The sequence below is a fragment of the Anabas testudineus genome, chromosome 14 (genome assembly GCF_900324465.2).
Source record: "Anabas testudineus chromosome 14, fAnaTes1.2, whole genome shotgun sequence".
NCBI lineage: Eukaryota > Metazoa > Chordata > Actinopteri > Anabantiformes > Anabantidae > Anabas > Anabas testudineus.
In genome coordinates, this window is record NC_046623.1 from 13,908,931 (window position 1) to 13,927,818 (window position 18,888).

Below are 18,888 nucleotides of genomic sequence, written 5' to 3' on the forward strand. Positions count from 1 at the left end.
TTGGATTATTTTATGGAGTCTTGTTGGTCTTATGTCTTTTTTCTGCTGAGACTATTTTTTAATTTTTCTTTATACAACCAGGAGATGAGCAGGGGGAGATCATTTAAGATGGAAGCTAACAGGTAAGTCAGTGTTTGTTGTTTTTATGAAAGTGGAAGAGATGTACAGAGTTGATCTTGACTCATATTATTCTGTAGATGCTGACAGAGCTGATTGAGTCCAGGAGGAAAACTGTGCTGCCACAAAGCTCAGTTTGAATAAATGTAAGTGTTAACTGCATTAGTACACTCACCTTCTACCAGTTGATCAGTACTGGTGATCTTCTTGGAGCCGTCTAGGGTGTAGATGGTCCGGACGCCCTGTGGCAGGTTCACATTGTCGGACAGGGAGCGGGTCAGGTCCGCCAGCAGCGCGTCAAAGGTCCGGAACCTGTCGGTGGATATAGCGTACACTATCCCGTTGAAGTACCGGTCTCCGTTGCGGTAGAACCGGACCTTTTTGGCTCTCTTCTCCGTGCTCAGAGTCTTCAGGGTCCGGGTCCGGTACAGGCTGCAATGGGCGCTGTGTGTGGGGCTCGGAACCCCGTTCATCTTCGCGCTGGAGCGGCCGTGTCTCTGACCTTTGTCCCGCTCGTCGAAATGCTCCATCTCGCTGCCGAGGCTCACAAGTACGGCTGTGCTGTCTGGGAGGCAAAAGGGGAAAGAAAAGTTTTCACTGGCGAGAAACTAAACAAAAGCAAGAGGGGCGCAAAGGGACGGAAGAAACAAACGGAGGAGAGGTTCACGGCGGTCAGCCGGTGTCCGTCGCCGGTGCGCGTCCTGAAAATAACTCCCTAATGACAGATTAAGTGCTCTTAAGCCGAACAGCGCAGGACCGTGTGCTTCATGACGACCCACACTGTCTGACAGGGTGCGCCTGAGTCGTTGTGAAGCGCAGATGGATGGATGGAGAGAGAGAGAGAGAGAGAGAGAGAGAGTCACGAATCGATAACAGGCTGTTAATTCTCCTCTTTATAAATATTCAGCCGCTCCGCGCACAGCCAGATGAAGCGCAGCCTGCAGCCAGGAGCTGCCCAACATCAAACTGAGACCTCGGAATAATTAACGCGCTCCATCTTTCAGGGAATTAGAAATGAGGTGTCAAGAGGCGGAAATCGTCAGCACACACAGCAAGTTTAAAAAAAACAAAACAACAACAACTGGGCGAATGAAGCACTTGTGCCACCTGACAGAGAGCGCAGTGACACGCTTACCTACACGAGGGATTAACGCCTCTGTGACGGTCACCTCCAGCCTGACTGATGTTTGATTTCCCAGCGGATATGAGAAAACGAGTTCAGTGAGCCGGAGCTGAGATGCTGCTCTGACTGCAGTGATCCCCCCCTTTGCGCTTCCCTTTGTTGTCCGGCTGCTCCACCAGCAAACACCAGGGTCTTTGTGTGTGTTTGTGTTTGTGGGTGCGTAGTGAGGCTGGACTGGCACTGGACTAGGTAGCAGCTGCTTCCCCTCCCATTCTCCTTTCATCCACCTCTCTCCTCCTCCACGTCACTCTGTCGTGATTTTCATTCAGCGCCCCCACCCCTCATTAGGATGCTAACCCACGCTTCACACCCGTGCAGGGAATGCTGCTGTTGGTGCTCCAGACCCCCCCCCCCCCCCTCCTTCTGGTCTGGTCTCCCCTTCTTTCGGGACAATTTAGGAGCTTCTCTTTTTAGGCCACTTCGCTTTGATGCTTAAATAAGAGCAGAACATCTCAAAAGTTTTACGTATCTTTCATTTCCTGAATCTTTTAATGACAAATGTACATTTCTGGAAAATTAAATGTTCACAGAAATGTCATCATTCACACCTTATTTGATCTGTAGTATTCATTTTAATTTCACCTTAGTGTTTGTGAATGACTTTCAATCCAAACATCACAGCGGATTAAAACCTTGAGGCAGCATTATTTATGTTGAGCCCACGTAAATATTTGTGTTATGTTACCACATTTACACAATTAAAAACACTACAGAGGTCCTGAAGCAGCTGATACTGAAACTATAATATTCAGAACTGCAAAAATTAGAGCTTCAATCATTGTGGATTACATATCTAATTTTGTTTTTACATGATGGTGACCTGTGCAGGACTCCACAAAGCAACACCAAGGAGCTGCGCGTGTCTAATTATCATAAGCTTGCTTCTTCCTATAAAATATATTTCTGACAGTAGAAAATAGTCTCTCGGAGCAATTCGAAGAGATAAAGACCACTGACCTACATCCTAGCCTCCAGAGAACACCCATTTGCACTCCATCACTATCTCTGATGAACCATATATGCGTGAGTGTGTGTGTAACTTTCACTATGAATGTGCTAGTGTCAGTGGGATGTGATGGTGAAAGTCACAGTCACTTAAATTCTCTTCTCTTTTTGCGTTTACAGCTATTTAACAGGTGTAAGATGGGTTTTTTTGTTTGTGTTATAGCTTTCTTGTGCAAAATGCTTTATGTTTTATACATTTGTGTAATGTGCATGAGAGCTGTTTAAAGAAGCTCATGTCCTTTAATTAATCCTATCTAAACTCTAGCTGGATAATGATCAAATACAGTATGAATACATCAGAGTGTGTGTGTGTGTGCGTGTGTGTGTGTGACAGTGGCAGTTTCTATTTTGGAGAGCCACACATATGGACCCAGTGTGCGTCACAAACTGAGGGCTGACAAAGTGTTCCTGCCTAAATTAATCGTGGGGAAACAGGGGACATATGGGGGAGAGCGTCTTTAGACTAGAGCAAGAGAGATGGAGGACAAGGACAGGACGTGGTCAAGGACTTAAAAGCAGAGCTGTGGTCTCACTTTCAGAAGAATTTGTGATTCAAATCTGACATGTTCACATGTATGTAAATAACAAGGGAACATGTAAAAAGGTAAAATGGATTTATAGTCATATAACAGGCTGACTGATTATTAGAACTCTTTAATTATGTTGGCTCCGGCTGGTTTTTCACCTGTCAACAGATGGAAAAGAAGGAGTTTCTACGTGAGCCTAAACTTTGAACAGTAGTTTACATTTGTACCTTTTGTGAGGTAAAAGCAAAGACATGAGACAAGTAAAATATGACTGTAATTCTCTCTATATCTCTGGGTTATGCTGTTTTAGAAGCTGTTCCATTTTTCACAGTAATCAAATAGTTTATCTGCATCCTCACTTGTAACAATAGTGCAGCTGTCTAATCACAGACTACCTGCAATAACATCAGGCTGATATAGGTTTGGAATATTGCATTGACTAATAAAATTGACACAGAGAAAAATCTTACCTCTAATCCTAGAGGTAATATTTGATCCTGCAGCGTGACTTTTACAATTTCCTGATATTCAATAAAAAAAAAATATTTTCTGACTCGGGCTCTCAAAGTCTCTTTGCAAACACATTTTATTTTATTTCTAAGTTGAACTATACAGAGCAAGTTTAATGTCCTGTGGGAAAAGGAGAGCTAAGTGTTTTAATGCTAAGAGGTTTTCTCAGGGGCTTATGACTGGCAGCTCCTTGACTGTGGCGTTAACCACACATGAAAATTAACCACATATCAGTAATTTTATTTAAAATTTCACTCAACACAGCGTGTGAACATCCAATGCACTCTAATTTAAGCAAATGCTTAACATACATGTATACATGTATTTACATGTATATATTGTGTGCGGTTCACTCACTGTGAGGACAGAGAGAGAAGCTGAATGAATTAACATGGGCAGGCAGCAGCAGTGCGACTCCCTGTTTTTTGACAGATACTACAGTGATTTGTCACCATGTTTCACCTGTCAACAGAAGACATCTGGGTGGTTACTCTGTGGCTGTGTGATTCACAGGCAGGATGCAGTGAGCTGTACTAAAATGAGCATGTGCATGAAACAGAAAAAAAAAAGAGAAAATACTCAAAAGGTTCTTGACAGGACATCTCCATCTCCTTTAACTGCTCATGTATTTCCAAACCCAGATTTGTCAGATATTATCTTTATCAATTATGTCCCGCTGAAGGACAGCTCAGCTGTTTGAGGCTTGATCTTTGCCCTTCTTTTCAAAGGTCAGCTCCCTTGTCACTACATCTTACTGCCATGCCGACCTTGGACATAAAGTTCTAGGATACGTAATGCGTTATTCACTTTTATGAATAGTTTGTATGTCTGTGACCTCTTTCTCCCAAAACCCAAATTTAGGTCAGAATTGATGAGCTAATTAACATTAAACTCAGCTAAAGAGATGGGACAGAATAATTAATTCATGCTGGTTTTGCCTACAAGATCATATCCTTTTTCATGAGATATTGTTCATGAAAGAAACTCAGATCTCATCCTCCACACTTCAGCCTTTAGCAGTTTTCATATTCACTCATGCTACTACTTACATGGACACAGATTTCTTACACCCACATTTATAAAGGCGGCCAGTGGGTGGGAGGGGGGTGACTGGTCGCTCTGCAGATGAACTACATACGGAGCGTGTGGTGGATGTGGTGTTGCTTACGTAATGCCTGTCGTAGGAGGTGCTTAGTAAAAAGCTGCAGCGATACTAGAAATGTCAGACTCAGCAGGGTCCTGGCATTAAAAGCACGTAATATTCTTCCTTAAACGTTTCTCCTTATTGATACTCATTTTGTTGAAATGAACAAAAAAATGTTTAGGAAAACAATAAATGCCAGACTTTGGCAAATATGTCATTTTATACCACGAGATAAGTACCATTGTAAAATAAATGCAGAACTACAACACTGACAGTGGCACCCAGAGAAAACCCATATAGGAACTGCATTACTTCTAACAAACAAAACTTAAGGACATATCAGAACATTCTGGCAGTGAAAATACAGTATAAGTACTGCATATTTAAATATTCTAGTAAACCCAGGAGAGAGCAACATTCACTGTTTAAAAAAGGTAAAAACACCAAGTGTGGGTTAGGAGTTGTGTTTCAGGCAGTGGTCTAAGGTGGGTAACCTGCTTCCCCTTTGGGTTTTCTTCTCTTCTCGTCTCTCAGCTGTTGCTCCACCTCCACCACCTCCTCCCTTTGCATGCACTCCTCCTCCATCTTCTTCTCTTTCTTTCCCTTTCAAAGAATCAGCCTCTTCCTTCCTGCTGGTCTGCTTCCCTCTATGAGATATAGCAGAATGAGAAAGTACAGGAGACTGTTTGAATGAACACATCGTGCTGTAGAATCGATGGAAAATAAATGATGAAATCTGTTCTTCAGAGAGCCTAAATAACACATTAGAGCTGATTTGTTCATTAATTTTGATTGAATTTGTATCTAGATTAACTTATAGTATTCTTACCTTATTTAACTCAGTTATTTAATTTTGCAGAGCTCAGTTTATCCTCTATTGTTTCTATTACCTGTGAGTGCTGTGCCTCACTGAGCTCCTCTGTTTGCTCTGTGTTGCCCTCTGCGGCTGTGTGAAGTACTGTCTTCTTTGAACTTCGACGGTAGACGACAGCTGTGACAGAGGACAAGCAATGAATGATCACAGAAAGCACACTTGAGATCCATAAAGATTATGTTCTGCTTGAACTGTACATACAGCAGGCATGAGCCAGTTGCTTTATCATATGTAATGATAATAATGAAATACTTTATTGATTCTCTTGAGGAAATTGTTGTGAAATATAAAGACTTAGTTTCCTTAATGCTGAGAAAGAAATGTAGTCAAGATTACTTGCAACTGCATTCACTTCAGCCCTGCAGGAACCAGTGTTGTAACATAAGGCAGAAAGTCCTTGACTCACTTTTCTGTTTTTGCTTGAGCAGAGACTGACCTGTTATATAACTAGAACTAGAAAACAGCACTAGAAGATGAATGTAAAATCATCATTAGACCTCAAAATGAAGAGGTAGAGAGCACACTAGTCTGATCTCCATACTGGATTTCCCTTGTTGTAGCATCTACAATGACAGCTATTCTTCAGTATGTTATATATTTAACATCCAGTGATTCATAGTTAACAGATGTGGTGTGAGAGCTACTCGCTTGAGCTGTCAAGAGTTACGAGCACTACTACTGACAGCGACGAGAGTGGATGCTTACCTTAGCAATTTCTGAAAGGAATGCCCGCCTCTCATCATTGGTTTTATGAAATGCCTGATTTTAAGGAAACAGTGAAACTGTTAGTAATCTGTCTGTTCATGGGTTTAGTGCTTGTTGTGGGGCATATTTCAGACGTATTTAATGTTACTGAGCAACAGATTACAACAGGGATTACAGGCTGCGCATGCTGACTGCTAAACCTTTATTCGGCTAATATCTTGCTGTTTGTTGAGCAGAACAATAAACAAAGAACCAAGTCGCTAAAGTAAGAGCATATTGGCCAAGTCATAGCAATACAGGACAAAGGTTAAGGTTCGATTTTGAATCAGTGGTTGTTCAAAAATAAAGAATGCAAATCCTAAATATCAGCTAAATCTTTTTCAATCCTTTGCTAATGATGGTAATTTGTAACTGAAATATTTATTACCTGAAAAATTTCAAGCTGATTGTCCAAGAAATAATGAAACCAGACCAGCAGACACTGTGGCCATAAGTAATACTCAACACGCTAAATCCCTCTAACTGTGCTCACACACCTTTCCCTCCTGTTCAATTCGGAGGTGACAGTCCCTCAGCTGACTCTGCAGGTCAGACTTCTCTTCAGTCAGGAGCTTTAGACACTGTCTCAGTGTTTCCTGCAACATAGATGTGATAATAAAAAGGCCACACAGTAAAGCCTCTGTATCACTAATTACAAATCAATATGAACTAGTTTACACAGTGCTATGTCCTCGGATCAAACAATAACAGCATGAATAATGCAAAAACAAAAGTGTACAAGACTGGATTGAGCTCACAAATTACTGAGTAAGACAATAAACACATTAGAGCTGACACATGGCATAAGGATTTGGAATGGTCCCTACCAAGTGATCCACAGCTGCCCCCTTTATACAATACATTAGGTTATAAATGTTCTTATTTTCAAATATTTACTTACCCATTTAGTGGGCTAGTGGTCTGATGCCCAGTGCTGTTTGGGGGTATGCAGTGACTGTATGCACACTTACGTATTGCATGTTGATACAGAACCCTGTGGTCCTGACATTTACTCACAGCACTAATTACAAATAATCGATATTCTTCTCACAAACTCCATCTGTCTTACTGTCAGACTCACAATTTCTCTACAGATCTTACATCCATAAGTTACTCCATGAATACACTAATGAGCATTTTTTGGTTGCACATACACACACACATATTAAGATGGCTTGTGCAACCTTGCAGTGTGTGGTATGTGATTGTGTATGTGTGTGTGTGTGTGTGTGAGTGTGTGTGTGTGTGTGTTAAAACAATGTAATTAGTGTGCATTACTCTCCCATGGTTTGTAATCCTGTGATTACAGTGCTGTGATTAAACTCTGGTTTATTCAGCCTGCATCAGCAGGAGATGGAGAGCAGCTGGCATTACAGCGCTTGCTGTCCTGCCTCCTCTACCCTATCCTGTGTCTCTGTTTGTCTCTGCTGTAATGTGCTTTTGTCTTACTCTGTACACCTCTCTGGGTCATCTGCACAACAAAACAGAGCACTCACTACTGGCATGTCATCATAAGAGCGGATGGAGGCCAGTCGATCTGTAAAAAGCAAGAGAGAGTGTGTGAGCACAAAATAAAAACAAACTTCTCTGAGATACTACTTCTTGAAGTTGTTGCAGTTGTTGCATTCACATGCAATTACATGCATTTTATTCATGCATTACTATACTGAGGTTTTTATAAAGCTTGATTTAGTATAAGTCCACAGTTTAATGAAACCCAACGAATGTACTTCCAGTATAAAAGATGACATTAGACTGGGAACTCACCCACGGGGTTGCCTCGCAGGTCTTCCAGCCTCTCGTGAATGACTGAGATCTGTCTTTCCAGCTGTCCATTCAGCTCCATCTGTGTCTCATACCTTGTCTTCCACTCATTTTCTGTTATATTAGAATAAACAGAGAAAATGAACTCAATGAATTACAAGTACTCACATCTTTATGAAAATAACAGTGCTAGAGGAAAAAAAAAGCGAACCTTTAGATTTAACAACTGAGTCCTCTTTTGCAGGGTGCACGGCTTGTTCAACTGTTCAGATGGCTTTGTGACCTTTTACAGCTTTATGCAAATCAATTATTCTCAAACTAAGCCTTGTGAGATCTCCTTCTAGCGGCCTCATCTGCATTCATTGGCAGATGTACAGTAGTTTATTCTTGATTATAACTACATGAAGCTCTGACAAAGACAAATCCACTGTTTACTCACCTTCCCCATCAACACTGTGCAGTCTCTCTTGCAGCTCACACATGGTACTCCGCAGATCCGACACCGACTCTTCAAGCATCTCTCTACAACCAAGAGCAGATGATGGCATTTTGCAGTCGGTAATAATATTTGATCTCCTTAAAAACTTTGTTAATTAAGCCGAACTTACTTCATTTCCCTCTCTCGCTCAAGTTCTGCCTGCAGACCTGCCAAATCGTATTTGCAGTAGTCGCTTTCTCCAGTCATGTTTCTGAAAAACTCCCATCGACTCATGGAAAGTTTGTGACTGGGTGTTTCTATGGAGACCGAAGTTTCCGGCTTGGACACGCAGCGTCGGAAACGCGTAAAAGCGCATTTATGAGGTTTGAAAACACGACCGCGTAGAAATAAACACGTAAATTACAACCCTCCAAACAGGAACGTGTTTTTTTTTTTTTTTTTGCAAGCAGCTATTTTCTGAAGCTCATTTCGCGCTTAATTAGGCCTGAAAATGATCTTCCCCAGTTGGCCTGTTTCCCAAGGAGCCATTAATTCAACATCCAGCATTAAAGACAAACAGAGCTCAGCATGTGTGTGTGTTTGTGTGCAGCGTTTTATACTTTCTTTCCTTCTTTTTATTCATTATACATCAATTTGCTTCTTATTTATATTTGCTTTATATTATGCCATACATGTGTCATTATAGAGGAAGTCAGATCACTGACCTGGATACTCAAAGTGTTGTCATGTACAAAACATACAGAAAATATATATTAATATATATATATATATATATATATATATATATTTTCTGTATGTTTTGTACAGTATTGTATGGTTCTATATATATATATATATATATATATATATATATATATACATATTTTCTGTATGTTTTGTACAGTATTGTATGGTTCTATATATATATATATATATATATATATATATATATATATATATATATATAGGCCTATGTTCACAATGCCAACAACAAAAATGTATTTAATATTTACCTTGCATTAATTAAATTGCACTTGCTTCACCCTGATTTACACCATAATTTATATATGTGGATTTCTATTTTTTCTTGTCTTCCTCTTTCTTCTGCACTGTCTTCCTGTCAGTTTTAATAGGCTGTCCATCGGGGCTCTTGACCGTGTTCTTCGATGCACCCTTCTCTGCTGCATTCAGGACGGCGAGGGATGCCAGGTGATCGAGGTTGTATGCAGCCACGCCAACATTGGCCACCGACATGAGAGCAGTGTCTGTGGCTTGACCTGCTTCATCGCCGTACCTTTCACCATGAATAATATGGTGGAGTTAGGGGGAAAAAGTGGTTTGGTGAATGACAAAAAAAATGAGTGAATCTATATGATTGAAATGCTTAAGCAAGTATGTGATGTTTGTTCTGTAATCAAACACATAAACAGACTGAAACAACTCACATTATACTGTGTTGGTGTTTTATTGGTAGCAAACCAGGAGAGAGAGGGGTACAGATGGCATGAACAGCAAGGTAATCATCGCCCAATACAAGCAAGTTTTAGCTGCAGTTACCATGAAAAGCCCCAGAAAGACAAACACCAGAGGATTAAATTATACAAAGTCAAAAATTAACCCAAAATACTCTACTAATTGAAATAAATAAATACTAATTGTCGAGATCTAACTGTATCATGTTCATTTCTCCATTATGTTTGAGATATTTCTTATTAAGGGTTATTTTCTGTCTGAGTTAGTGAAAAAGAGCACAGGTTGTAATGAGTCAGAAGTTAGTCCACAAGTCTTTCCCTTTGCTCCTCTGTGCAGTCATATGTTGCTGGACAGGTTTATTAGATTCTCTAAGCCCCTAAATCTGAAAAGACATAGGTGTGAATGAAGGTCAGTTCCCCAACGCGCAAGAAGAAAAAAAGCACAGGAGCCAAATGTGAGACTCACTTCTGATCCAGAAACACAGATCTTTAAAGTGATCAAACAGATTCAGAAACAGACTGAAACAATAGTTTATATTAATGAAATAATCATCGGAACACTTCTATCAATGAAGAAGCTGTAACGGGAGATGTCATTACTTACTTGTGCTTCACTGTTGTGACCGTCTCTGTTGCAACCCCCTTGGCAACAAGTTTTGCTCCAGTCTCCAAACTAGACCAAACAGCAGACAAACCTGGTGTGAATGGAAATGAAACATATGTTAGGTACTTTAAAACCACGAGGATCACCCATCTTTAATCAGACATTTCAAATGTATTGTGTATTGGATGTCACACAGAGCTGTACAAGTAAACTGTACATTTGATGATGATAATTTGATGCATAAGCCTGACATTGCTGTCCCAGTACTGTTACATACCTTGTACACTGCTGATGGCCACAAACTTGGCTCCATTCAAATTAGAAGCACGGCCATCTTGATTTTTCTTCATAGACTCTGGGACCAGTTTAGCACCATGTTTCTTCACATGGGGTGCCATCTTCTCTGCCACGTGTCCCACCACTGTACTCAGTCCATTAACTGTAAATATAATTACACAGGAGAAGTACACATATAACATTTACTACCAGTCATTATGAGACAGTACTCTGGCTCCTTCTTTTGTAGAGATGAAGTATATTAAAACCAGTTTTGTTTACATTTTAATAAACAGGAACCATTAAATGCCACAGTATGGGAGTGTGGGAATGTGTGGGATGATATCTAGCCTTTCCTACAATTGTTTAAGTCCTTACCCAAGAACCGGCTGACTCGCACAGCACCACCAGTCGCTTGTTGAGTCGCCTGCAGACCTCTGGTGACACGAGGGCTGACCACTGAAGGAGTCTCCTCAGGTGTGATGTGCTCCCGGATCTTCCCTCCACCTTTCTGAATGGCCCTACCAGTGGCCTCTGCTCCTTTTGATAACTTTTGACTCAACCGTGTAGATCCTACAAAAGTAGACAGAAGTATTTTGGCTCATGAATATGACTGATTGTTGAAGAACTGAGCACAGCTCAAGAAAGATCAGTGGACACCTCCCTCTAGTGGTCATGTTTGGAGTATCTGTGTACTGGGCAGTATGTGGTGTAGTGATTTTCTTTTACTCCATCTTTTTCAGACTCACACTTGAACACACCTGACAAGATTCCTTTTGCCATCTTCTCACTCCATCCAGGAAGAGGTGGTTTTTCTGTTCCCCCAGTTTGCTCATTTGGAGGACCAAGGGGGAACTTTTGTACTCAGGTTAATAACTTCTCCCCCCGCCTCTTCGGGACCCTGTCAGAACATCCACAGTAAATATGACAGAACACGCAACATCCTTTTAAAATGAATATAACCCCAGACAGGTAATGTTCTGTACTATAGGTTATATATATAAGTGTTGAAAGCTTAAGTTTCAAACAGTATAAAAGAGTTTTTGATTTTCAAACAATATGAAACCTCAGTATAATACAGAGCTCGTAGATGGGTGTGTGCCACAGTCAAGAGGTTTTAATAAACAGATTTCTTTGGGTTTCAAATTTGTCTTTATTGAATATTTCATGTTAAAATCCTCACTGTTTCTCTTCAAATACTGAAAAACACCCTGATCACATTGCATCAAAGTTTTTCCACTGGTCACATGCATACTAAAGCATAACATTTTATTTATACTGACCTGGATCCTGAGGTCAACAAGCTGTGCTAGGAGATCCTGAAACATCTCTCTGTCAGTAGCAGGCAGTTCAGAGGACAACACTAAGCCCACATAGGACCCTGTCGTCTCCCCCAGAGAGTCAGGGAACATGTATATTCCCGAGTTAGCCAGCAGCACTGGGGTGTCTGCCGTCAGTGGGTAAAGCTGATCACACACCTTTAAAACACCAAAACAAATCCTTAGAGGGTGCATTTATGAACTTCTCTGTAAAATAAAGCAAGCAAGGAGACTGAATTTAATGTCAGAAGTCATGCACTATAATATAAAGGTTGCCTTCATTCCCACTGATCACCAAGTGTTGCTGAGTCTATTTAAAACTAGTGACATGCACTATTTTTAACAATAACGTCAGACCTTAGAAATTAGAAAAGTAGGACATGATGTTCTTGGTTGAACCCTTATTTTATTCCCCCAAATGTGTAAGCTGAAAATCTTCATCACGTGCATTAACATCAAGGTGACATCTTTCTGAAGCATAAAGCAGTCCGCCCCTTTTTCTTTTAAGGCATGAAAATGTAACGTCAGTTCACAAGCAAGCGCGGTGCCCTCGCCTCCGTCTGACCCAGCGTCCTCCTCTCAAAGACACAGCAGGATTTTAGCCCCATCAGGACATATGTCAGTCATCCACACACCCATACATAACACATTTACAGACTTGCTGGTGCACCGTGCTGCTGGTATGTCACCAGGCAAAATGACCCCAGTGAGGCTGCAGGACACTGACCGACAACACAACAGAAGCGCAGAGTCATCTGTTAAAGGGACAATTGTCTTCCTGGGAAACAAAGCACAGTCAGAACAGAGGAGCGCAGCCCACCAGCCTGCTCTGGTGGGAAACAGAGTCATGGATTATACAGCACCACATAATACACTCTTTGTAGAGGTACCAGAATACATTATTGCTGTTTGCAGGTTTAGGGCTTTAGGGGGCATTTTTCAGTTTTTTTTCAAGGTTTAACTAAGCAAACTAATTAATATAGAAAATAAAGACAAGACTTAGAGTTCTGAAAATTACCATTAGTTGTAATGACCGTAATCAGTCAACAAATGCAGTTAGTAACAGCACAGAAAGAAGTAAACTTTGACAGCTATTTATCTTAAATAAGGTGTGCTTATTTTTTTATACTCAAAGATTTTTAAACATGCTCAAGGACACATCACCAAGACAACACTACTACTCAGTCTATACACCAATATAATGGCTCACAGTTAGATAAAATTAGATAAAAAACTTCTACCAGTGATGAAATGGTTTCACCTGGGATAGTTTGATGTCACCCAAAGATCAGGCTTTACAAATGTGTCCACATGCTCACTTGAATACAGACATACAGCACTTATCATGGAATATACTTGATCACTCACCTGTAGAAAGGCTGAGGGCCTTTGGGCAGAGGAATCCTTCTTCTGGTGCTTGCATGTGGTGATGCGAAGGAAGCCCGGATAAGACAGCGAGCTCACCTCTCCATTTGGTGCCACAAAAAACATCTGCACCCCAGACGGGATGAAAAGCAGCTCATTTCCATCTCCTCCTGCTGCTGCGGCTGCTGCTGTTGTTCCTGACCTGAGGCTGCCTCCAGCAGGACCATAAGCCAGACTGCGATGCCCATCGGTGGGCTGTGGGGTATATGCTGGAGGCTGGTCCCCTGGGGTGGCCATTGCTATTGTTCCTGAAGCTGCTGCACTCAGTGCCTGTCTCTGTGGGGCAGTGGCTGTATTTCGGGTTGGGCTTGAGTTCTGGGTGGTATGGGGCAAAGAGGGGTACAGACGCTGGAGAGAGCTGTGAGGAGGCTGGCTGTTAAGTACACGCTCTGGATAAAGATTGTGAGGAAGATCCATCAGCAGACGACTCCTCTGGTTTCCTGATGTCCCACCAGAGCTCTGCAGGTCAGAGAGGTGGGCGTTGACAGTACCTAGTGTGCCCCTCATCCTCTTTTGCAGCTGTCTGGCCGTGTCCCAGGCTGGTCCCACTCGCTTCTGCCCCCAAGTGGGAACGTCCAGTCCTCGAGTGAGGTGAAGTTGACCCTTTGTGTAATACTTCAGCGCTTCCACTCGTTTCCCTGCTTCTTCAGCAGTCAGGCCACGACTTAGGGCATGAAACGCTAACTCATACTGGTCTTTGATAAGCAGCAGCTCAGCAGGCTCAGCCATACTGAGGAATAGAAGAGATCCAGAAAGTAGAGGAGGAAGAATTGAGACAGAATACATTGACAGAGTTACCTCCAAAGGTAAGTAGTTTATAGAAATTCCCCAAAATTCACTGTTAATTTTCTAAACACATACAATGCATTAAATATATTTCATGGTAAACTTTAATTTAGTAACTTAACTATAACTATAATACAGTTTGGATTATATGATGTTTAAAGGAATAAAGAAGAAAAACATTAAGACATAATACACACCTAAACAAAAAAGTAGAGCAGTCTAATACAGCCGCACAGACTTTCTTGGGTGTGGTATCAACCTGTCATTAAGATATGCAGCTAAACCAGATGTGAAAATGAAACGAGTTCGTGGCATTGGCATCAAAAGTCATAAGAAGCTAGGAGTAGGTTCCATACGCAGATGCTGACCTTATTACTCCAAAGATGAGTTACTGTGAGAAAAATGTCAGTAATGTGTTGTTTATGAGGTCTGAAGCAAGTTTTACCTGAACTACAAGACCTGCGCCGTCTTACAAAGTCGTCTTTAGACATGAGATACACAAAGTCTATTTATTTACATTTATGCATCACTTCAGTATCGTTTAGATTAAACATCAAATGTCTGTAAATATTTCAGGCATCATGTCTGATCCCTGGTAAACAATAGATGAAGGTACAATTTTAAAATGCAGCTTACCTTGACAGCCAAACCTTAATCTCCCAGGAAAAAAAAATATTATTATTAATAAGTTGTTTCGTCCTTATTTTCCTACAATTCTCCTATAAATTCAAAAAAGTGAAAATAACAACTTGTTTAAGAAGTGTTCAACAAAGACTGTGCGGAGTTTAATCTGACTCACTCCCAGCAGGGAAACGTCCACCAATCAGAGAGCCAAATGACTTCTGACCAACCTTCAAAATAAAACTGTGCTACACTTATTAATAACGATTTTAATAAAAACTTTATTTTGAAGGAATCCTGCATAAAAACATCTCAACACATTTTCCATATATGTATTACATTGATGTTTTGGAAATTATATGTAGCACTACACAACATACACATCTGAAAAAAAAAGCTCACAAGTTGAAATAACTTCAGAAGTTGTTTACAAGAGACTGTAATTCATGATTAAACATGAATTTTGTACAATTCTCAAAAACATTATAGTAATGACTGACCTGGGCTTTAACAGTTTTTTATTAAAAAAAAGTTTTTTTGAAAAAAAGTCTTGAAGTTGTTTTTATTTTTATTTTTTTATAATAAATAATTTATTGTATTAGTATAAGCTAAAAGGACACAAACTGTCCAGAGAGGCATGGCATATGCGCCACTGGGGATAGAATCAAGTGGGTTTATTTTGTTTTTAGTCTATTTATATTTACGCAGAAGTGTGACGAGAAGAATGAAGAAGTGACTCATAAAGGCAGAACAACAGGTGGAGAAATCCATGCAACGTGGCAATGCCTGCAAATAGAGAGATAGAGAGATCAAAGACTGTGTAGGGATGTAAAAGTGTTTCCAGGATGAATTAACAAACCAGACAAACTGCACACAACACGTGAAAGATCATACGTCATTCTACTTTATACAGCAGGTTAACTACGTTTTAAAATGTAGCGAACCAACAATAAAACTATAAAATGCTTTGAATGAAGTCTTACTTTGAACTTTTATACTTCTCCCTGATGGCCTGTTGTGGTCGACTCTCTGCACTCATGTATAGCTTGTGAAGGTCAGTCAAGCAGGGCACAATGTCAGCCAGTTTATAACCAGTAAAGGAATATAAGGAATCAGGCTAAAATGTGAACATAAAAGGGGGGGTTGAAAACTAATATTCAGAAAATGGACTACTAGTTCTTATAATGACAATGTGACAAACTTACCCAGAGAGATTTGTTTACAGTGTAACTGGCTAGACAGTAGGCTCCAGCTGCCACTAGAGATGGGGTGTACTGCAGAAATTGATCAATCTCTAGCAGGCTTAACTCAGCTACATACTAGAGGAAAAATAAATACATATATGATTAAGGCAAATGGAAAAATGTATTTTCAAACGCTGTGGGCCTAAACCCAAAGTCAGATTGAGTTCCTTCACCAGGGCTAGATTCTGTGTGTTGGCACAGACAGAGTGAATGGACATGAAAAGGCGAAGGAACTGGTTTGCGGTCGGTGCTGCCACCTTGAAGGCCAGCACTCGTAGGAAAACATGCTCCATCTGAATCAACTGTTTCTTCGTATAGGTGCTGTCTGTGATGTACACAAACTCGTTCAGCTCGGGAGGGGAGATCTCCTCGTATTTTCTAGAAGACAACAGATATCAGGGTTGCCAGTCATTGTTGCTACACCATAAGGCAGGTACAAATCAGGGGCTGTACTGTACTGGGCATGCAAACAGCAGCACTATAAACATGTACTCACGCAGCAATCAGCAGCGCAGCTGTGCCGACCAGCTGCAACTTGCCGCGTTTCACATGTGCTGTGCAGGAGAGGAAGCGGTCCAAATAGTTGACAGCAAGGTGCAGAGTTTCAGAGCGGAGTTTGTATTCCTGGACGACTTCCACCAGCCAGTCCACCAGGATGACACGCATTCCACTGGTGATTTCTGGATGTTTCTCCAAGTAGTCTGGCTTTGGTCTGAACTTTATCTGGCATTATAAACAAAAGCAGTAAGCCTGAGGTAGTGGCAATAAACTGAGGAACAGTATGGTGGACATTTTGCTGACTGTGCACGGCAAATTCGCACTTCACTCTCCCTAAGGTGCCGGTGAATGTCCTCTGCATAATCAGATAAACACAGCACCGTGTCTGACATCAGGGACTCATCTGGTTCAGACTGCATAGAAGCATCTTTGCAAGAACCTGCGAGAGTAAACAACAACTGGTGATAAAGGCGTAAGAAGCAAAATGTGTAGATTTTTCTATGGGGGGCAAACTCACTTGAACTGAGCTCCAGCAGGAGTCTGAAATCTTCATTTTGCAGGACAGCTTGTTCAGTATCTAGGTCACAGCTGTCTGAAATCACCTCTTGACCAGAAGCTGCGAGAACAACTTCACAAGCCTCTTCAACATACACATCATAACTGGAACTGGAGAGACAGCCAAGAAAGGTGAGCTGAGAGCTGTCTGAGATCATGCTGTGTTTGGAAAATTGGTTTCCCTGCAGAAAAAAGGAGTAGTCAGCATGATTGCCACATTAATTTGAAATATGACTTCTCTATGAGGGGAGAAATGAATTAAAAATGTATTTATCAACCTCTTTGATCGATCTTACCTGGCTGAGAGATCGGCCACGCTGCTCATTTTCTGACAAGACACCAAGCACTGTCCGCTGCTTGGGCCGCTGGACCTGGGATGCATCTATTTTGCATGAAGGCAAAACATTTTCTTTGGTAGTGTGACCACTTCTGCTGTGGATGGTCGTGTGGAAGTTCATCTTTAAACAAAGAAAAGTGGGAAGATTGTGTTAAAAATGGCAAAATAACAAATGCAAAATGAGCCCAAGATCCATAAATTGTTTGTTTGCATTTCAGGGGCTGGGATCAGGGAGTGTGGAGAAAAAGACAGCTGATTAAAACAGTAAACATTCATTATAATCAGGTGGAGTTCAATTCACGCAGGTGCACTGAAGGTGTCAGAAACAGCATTACCATGGTTACAAGTCAAAGGGCATAAACCACAAAAACTAAAACTAAGACGATTTAAACAGGATGAGCCGGACGCAAACTCCCTTTACTGTATCACAGAGTGGCTTCAAGTCAGCTTCAAACCTAAAACTATCATCTGATCCTAACAGTGAACTCACCGTGATGAGGTGAAACGCAGTTACTTAACGTTACCGTTACAAGGTGGAAGTAGGAAACCTGCTCATTCAGCAAACAAATTAAAATCCACACGAACTTCTCTGATACTTGGAGGAAAACAGCGACCTCACGCTGCGTTCAAGCGACTTGAAGCTGCTTCCTGGATGTTCAGGTGTTAGTTTCGTTTTTTTTTTTTTTTTATTCAGGTTACGTCGTCAACTAATCAGCTGTTTTCTCTGAGCAGTTTCTTCGTCCAATCACGTGTCAGAACGCAACAGCTGACGTCGACGTCATGCGTCGGGAAATTACCTGACGCACTGATTAACAGCTGTGAGACAAAAATAAATAAACAAAGAAAAGTAGCTATAAGACGTGTCATAGTAAATCATTTGGAAATATTTTGTTCTTCCTGCCTAATCAAGTGTCATGATTTATTTCTGATCACACAGTAATACTTTGTACACTATATACAATATTTATTTATTTAATATTTAATATATTATTTGAAAGAAGATAAAAAAATATCAGCTCTATTTCTGTTTTTGTGTGACTACCTCAAAAAGAAAGTCCACTTAATACAATTACACACACCACGTCTAGTGATTCACTCAGTAACTTTAGTTTTGAATGATTCTCACACGGGGCATTCACCCGGTTGTTCTTGATGTATTTCACAAATAGCAATAGGAAACCTGGAGAATTTGAGGTGTGGTGTGAATCCATCATGTCGCTAAACACAACTTATGTCACCATACAATTATGTATGGACTGTTGGTGCTGTAAGTTGTTGAACCAGAATAGAGTCAAATGTTGAGTGCTGCTGGCAGGATGGGCTTACTTTAGAAAATAGAAAGAAGAGTAGAAGTGTGGAGTGAGAAGTCAAGGGTTGGTCCAGTGTTGGCCATAACAGTGATGACAAAACTGAGTCTGCTCTTGACTCAACTGTCAATGGCAACAAAAAAATGGAAAACACTATC

General features: G+C 40.9%; 3 protein-coding genes across 7 annotated transcripts in view; all 3 read right to left on the reverse strand.

The window, feature by feature from the left end:
• dclk1a (doublecortin-like kinase 1a) overlaps positions 1–5,476 on the reverse strand; it is a 43,049-nt gene extending 37,573 nt beyond the window's left edge. For all 3 annotated transcript variants that reach the window (XM_026372122.1, XM_026372121.1, XM_026372124.1), the window contains exons 1-3: positions 5,377–5,476; positions 4,981–5,133; positions 293–682 (exon numbers count right to left, since the gene is read on the reverse strand). In XM_026372122.1, coding sequence (XP_026227907.1) covers positions 293–682; positions 4,981–5,071 — 481 coding nt within the window. In that variant the 5' untranslated portion in view covers positions 5,072–5,133; positions 5,377–5,476. The remainder of the gene's footprint in view (positions 1–292; positions 683–4,980; positions 5,134–5,376) is intronic.
• Positions 5,477–9,259: 3,783 nt separating this feature from the next.
• Positions 9,260–14,982, reverse strand: sparta (spartin a). Its single transcript, XM_026373496.1, is given in 9 exon segments — positions 9,260–9,580; positions 10,363–10,453; positions 10,640–10,801; positions 11,017–11,211; positions 11,400–11,490; positions 11,492–11,539; positions 11,922–12,116; positions 13,326–14,112; positions 14,805–14,982. Coding segments are annotated over 8 exon segments (1,785 nt in total). The 5' UTR covers position 14,112; positions 14,805–14,982; the 3' UTR covers positions 9,260–9,363.
• A 180-nt stretch (positions 14,983–15,162) lies between these two features.
• On the reverse strand, positions 15,163–18,111 carry ccna1 (cyclin A1). 3 transcript variants are annotated; one of them, XM_026372363.1, is made up of 9 exons: positions 17,914–18,111; positions 17,383–17,544; positions 17,049–17,268; positions 16,855–16,970; positions 16,530–16,756; positions 16,207–16,411; positions 15,995–16,108; positions 15,773–15,834; positions 15,163–15,575 (listed from the first exon to the last, which is right to left on the reverse strand). In XM_026372363.1, exons 2-9 carry the CDS (start codon positions 17,542–17,544, stop codon positions 15,527–15,529), a joined length of 1,155 nt encoding a protein of 384 aa, XP_026228148.1. In that variant the 5' UTR covers positions 17,914–18,111; the 3' UTR covers positions 15,163–15,526. The 3 variants fall into 3 exon arrangements, with proteins under 3 accessions (XP_026228148.1, XP_026228146.1, XP_026228147.1); XM_026372361.1 differs by having other exon boundaries at positions 15,773–15,906; XM_026372362.1 differs by having other exon boundaries at positions 15,773–15,906; positions 18,009–18,107.
• Positions 18,112–18,888: the final 777 nt, after the last annotated feature.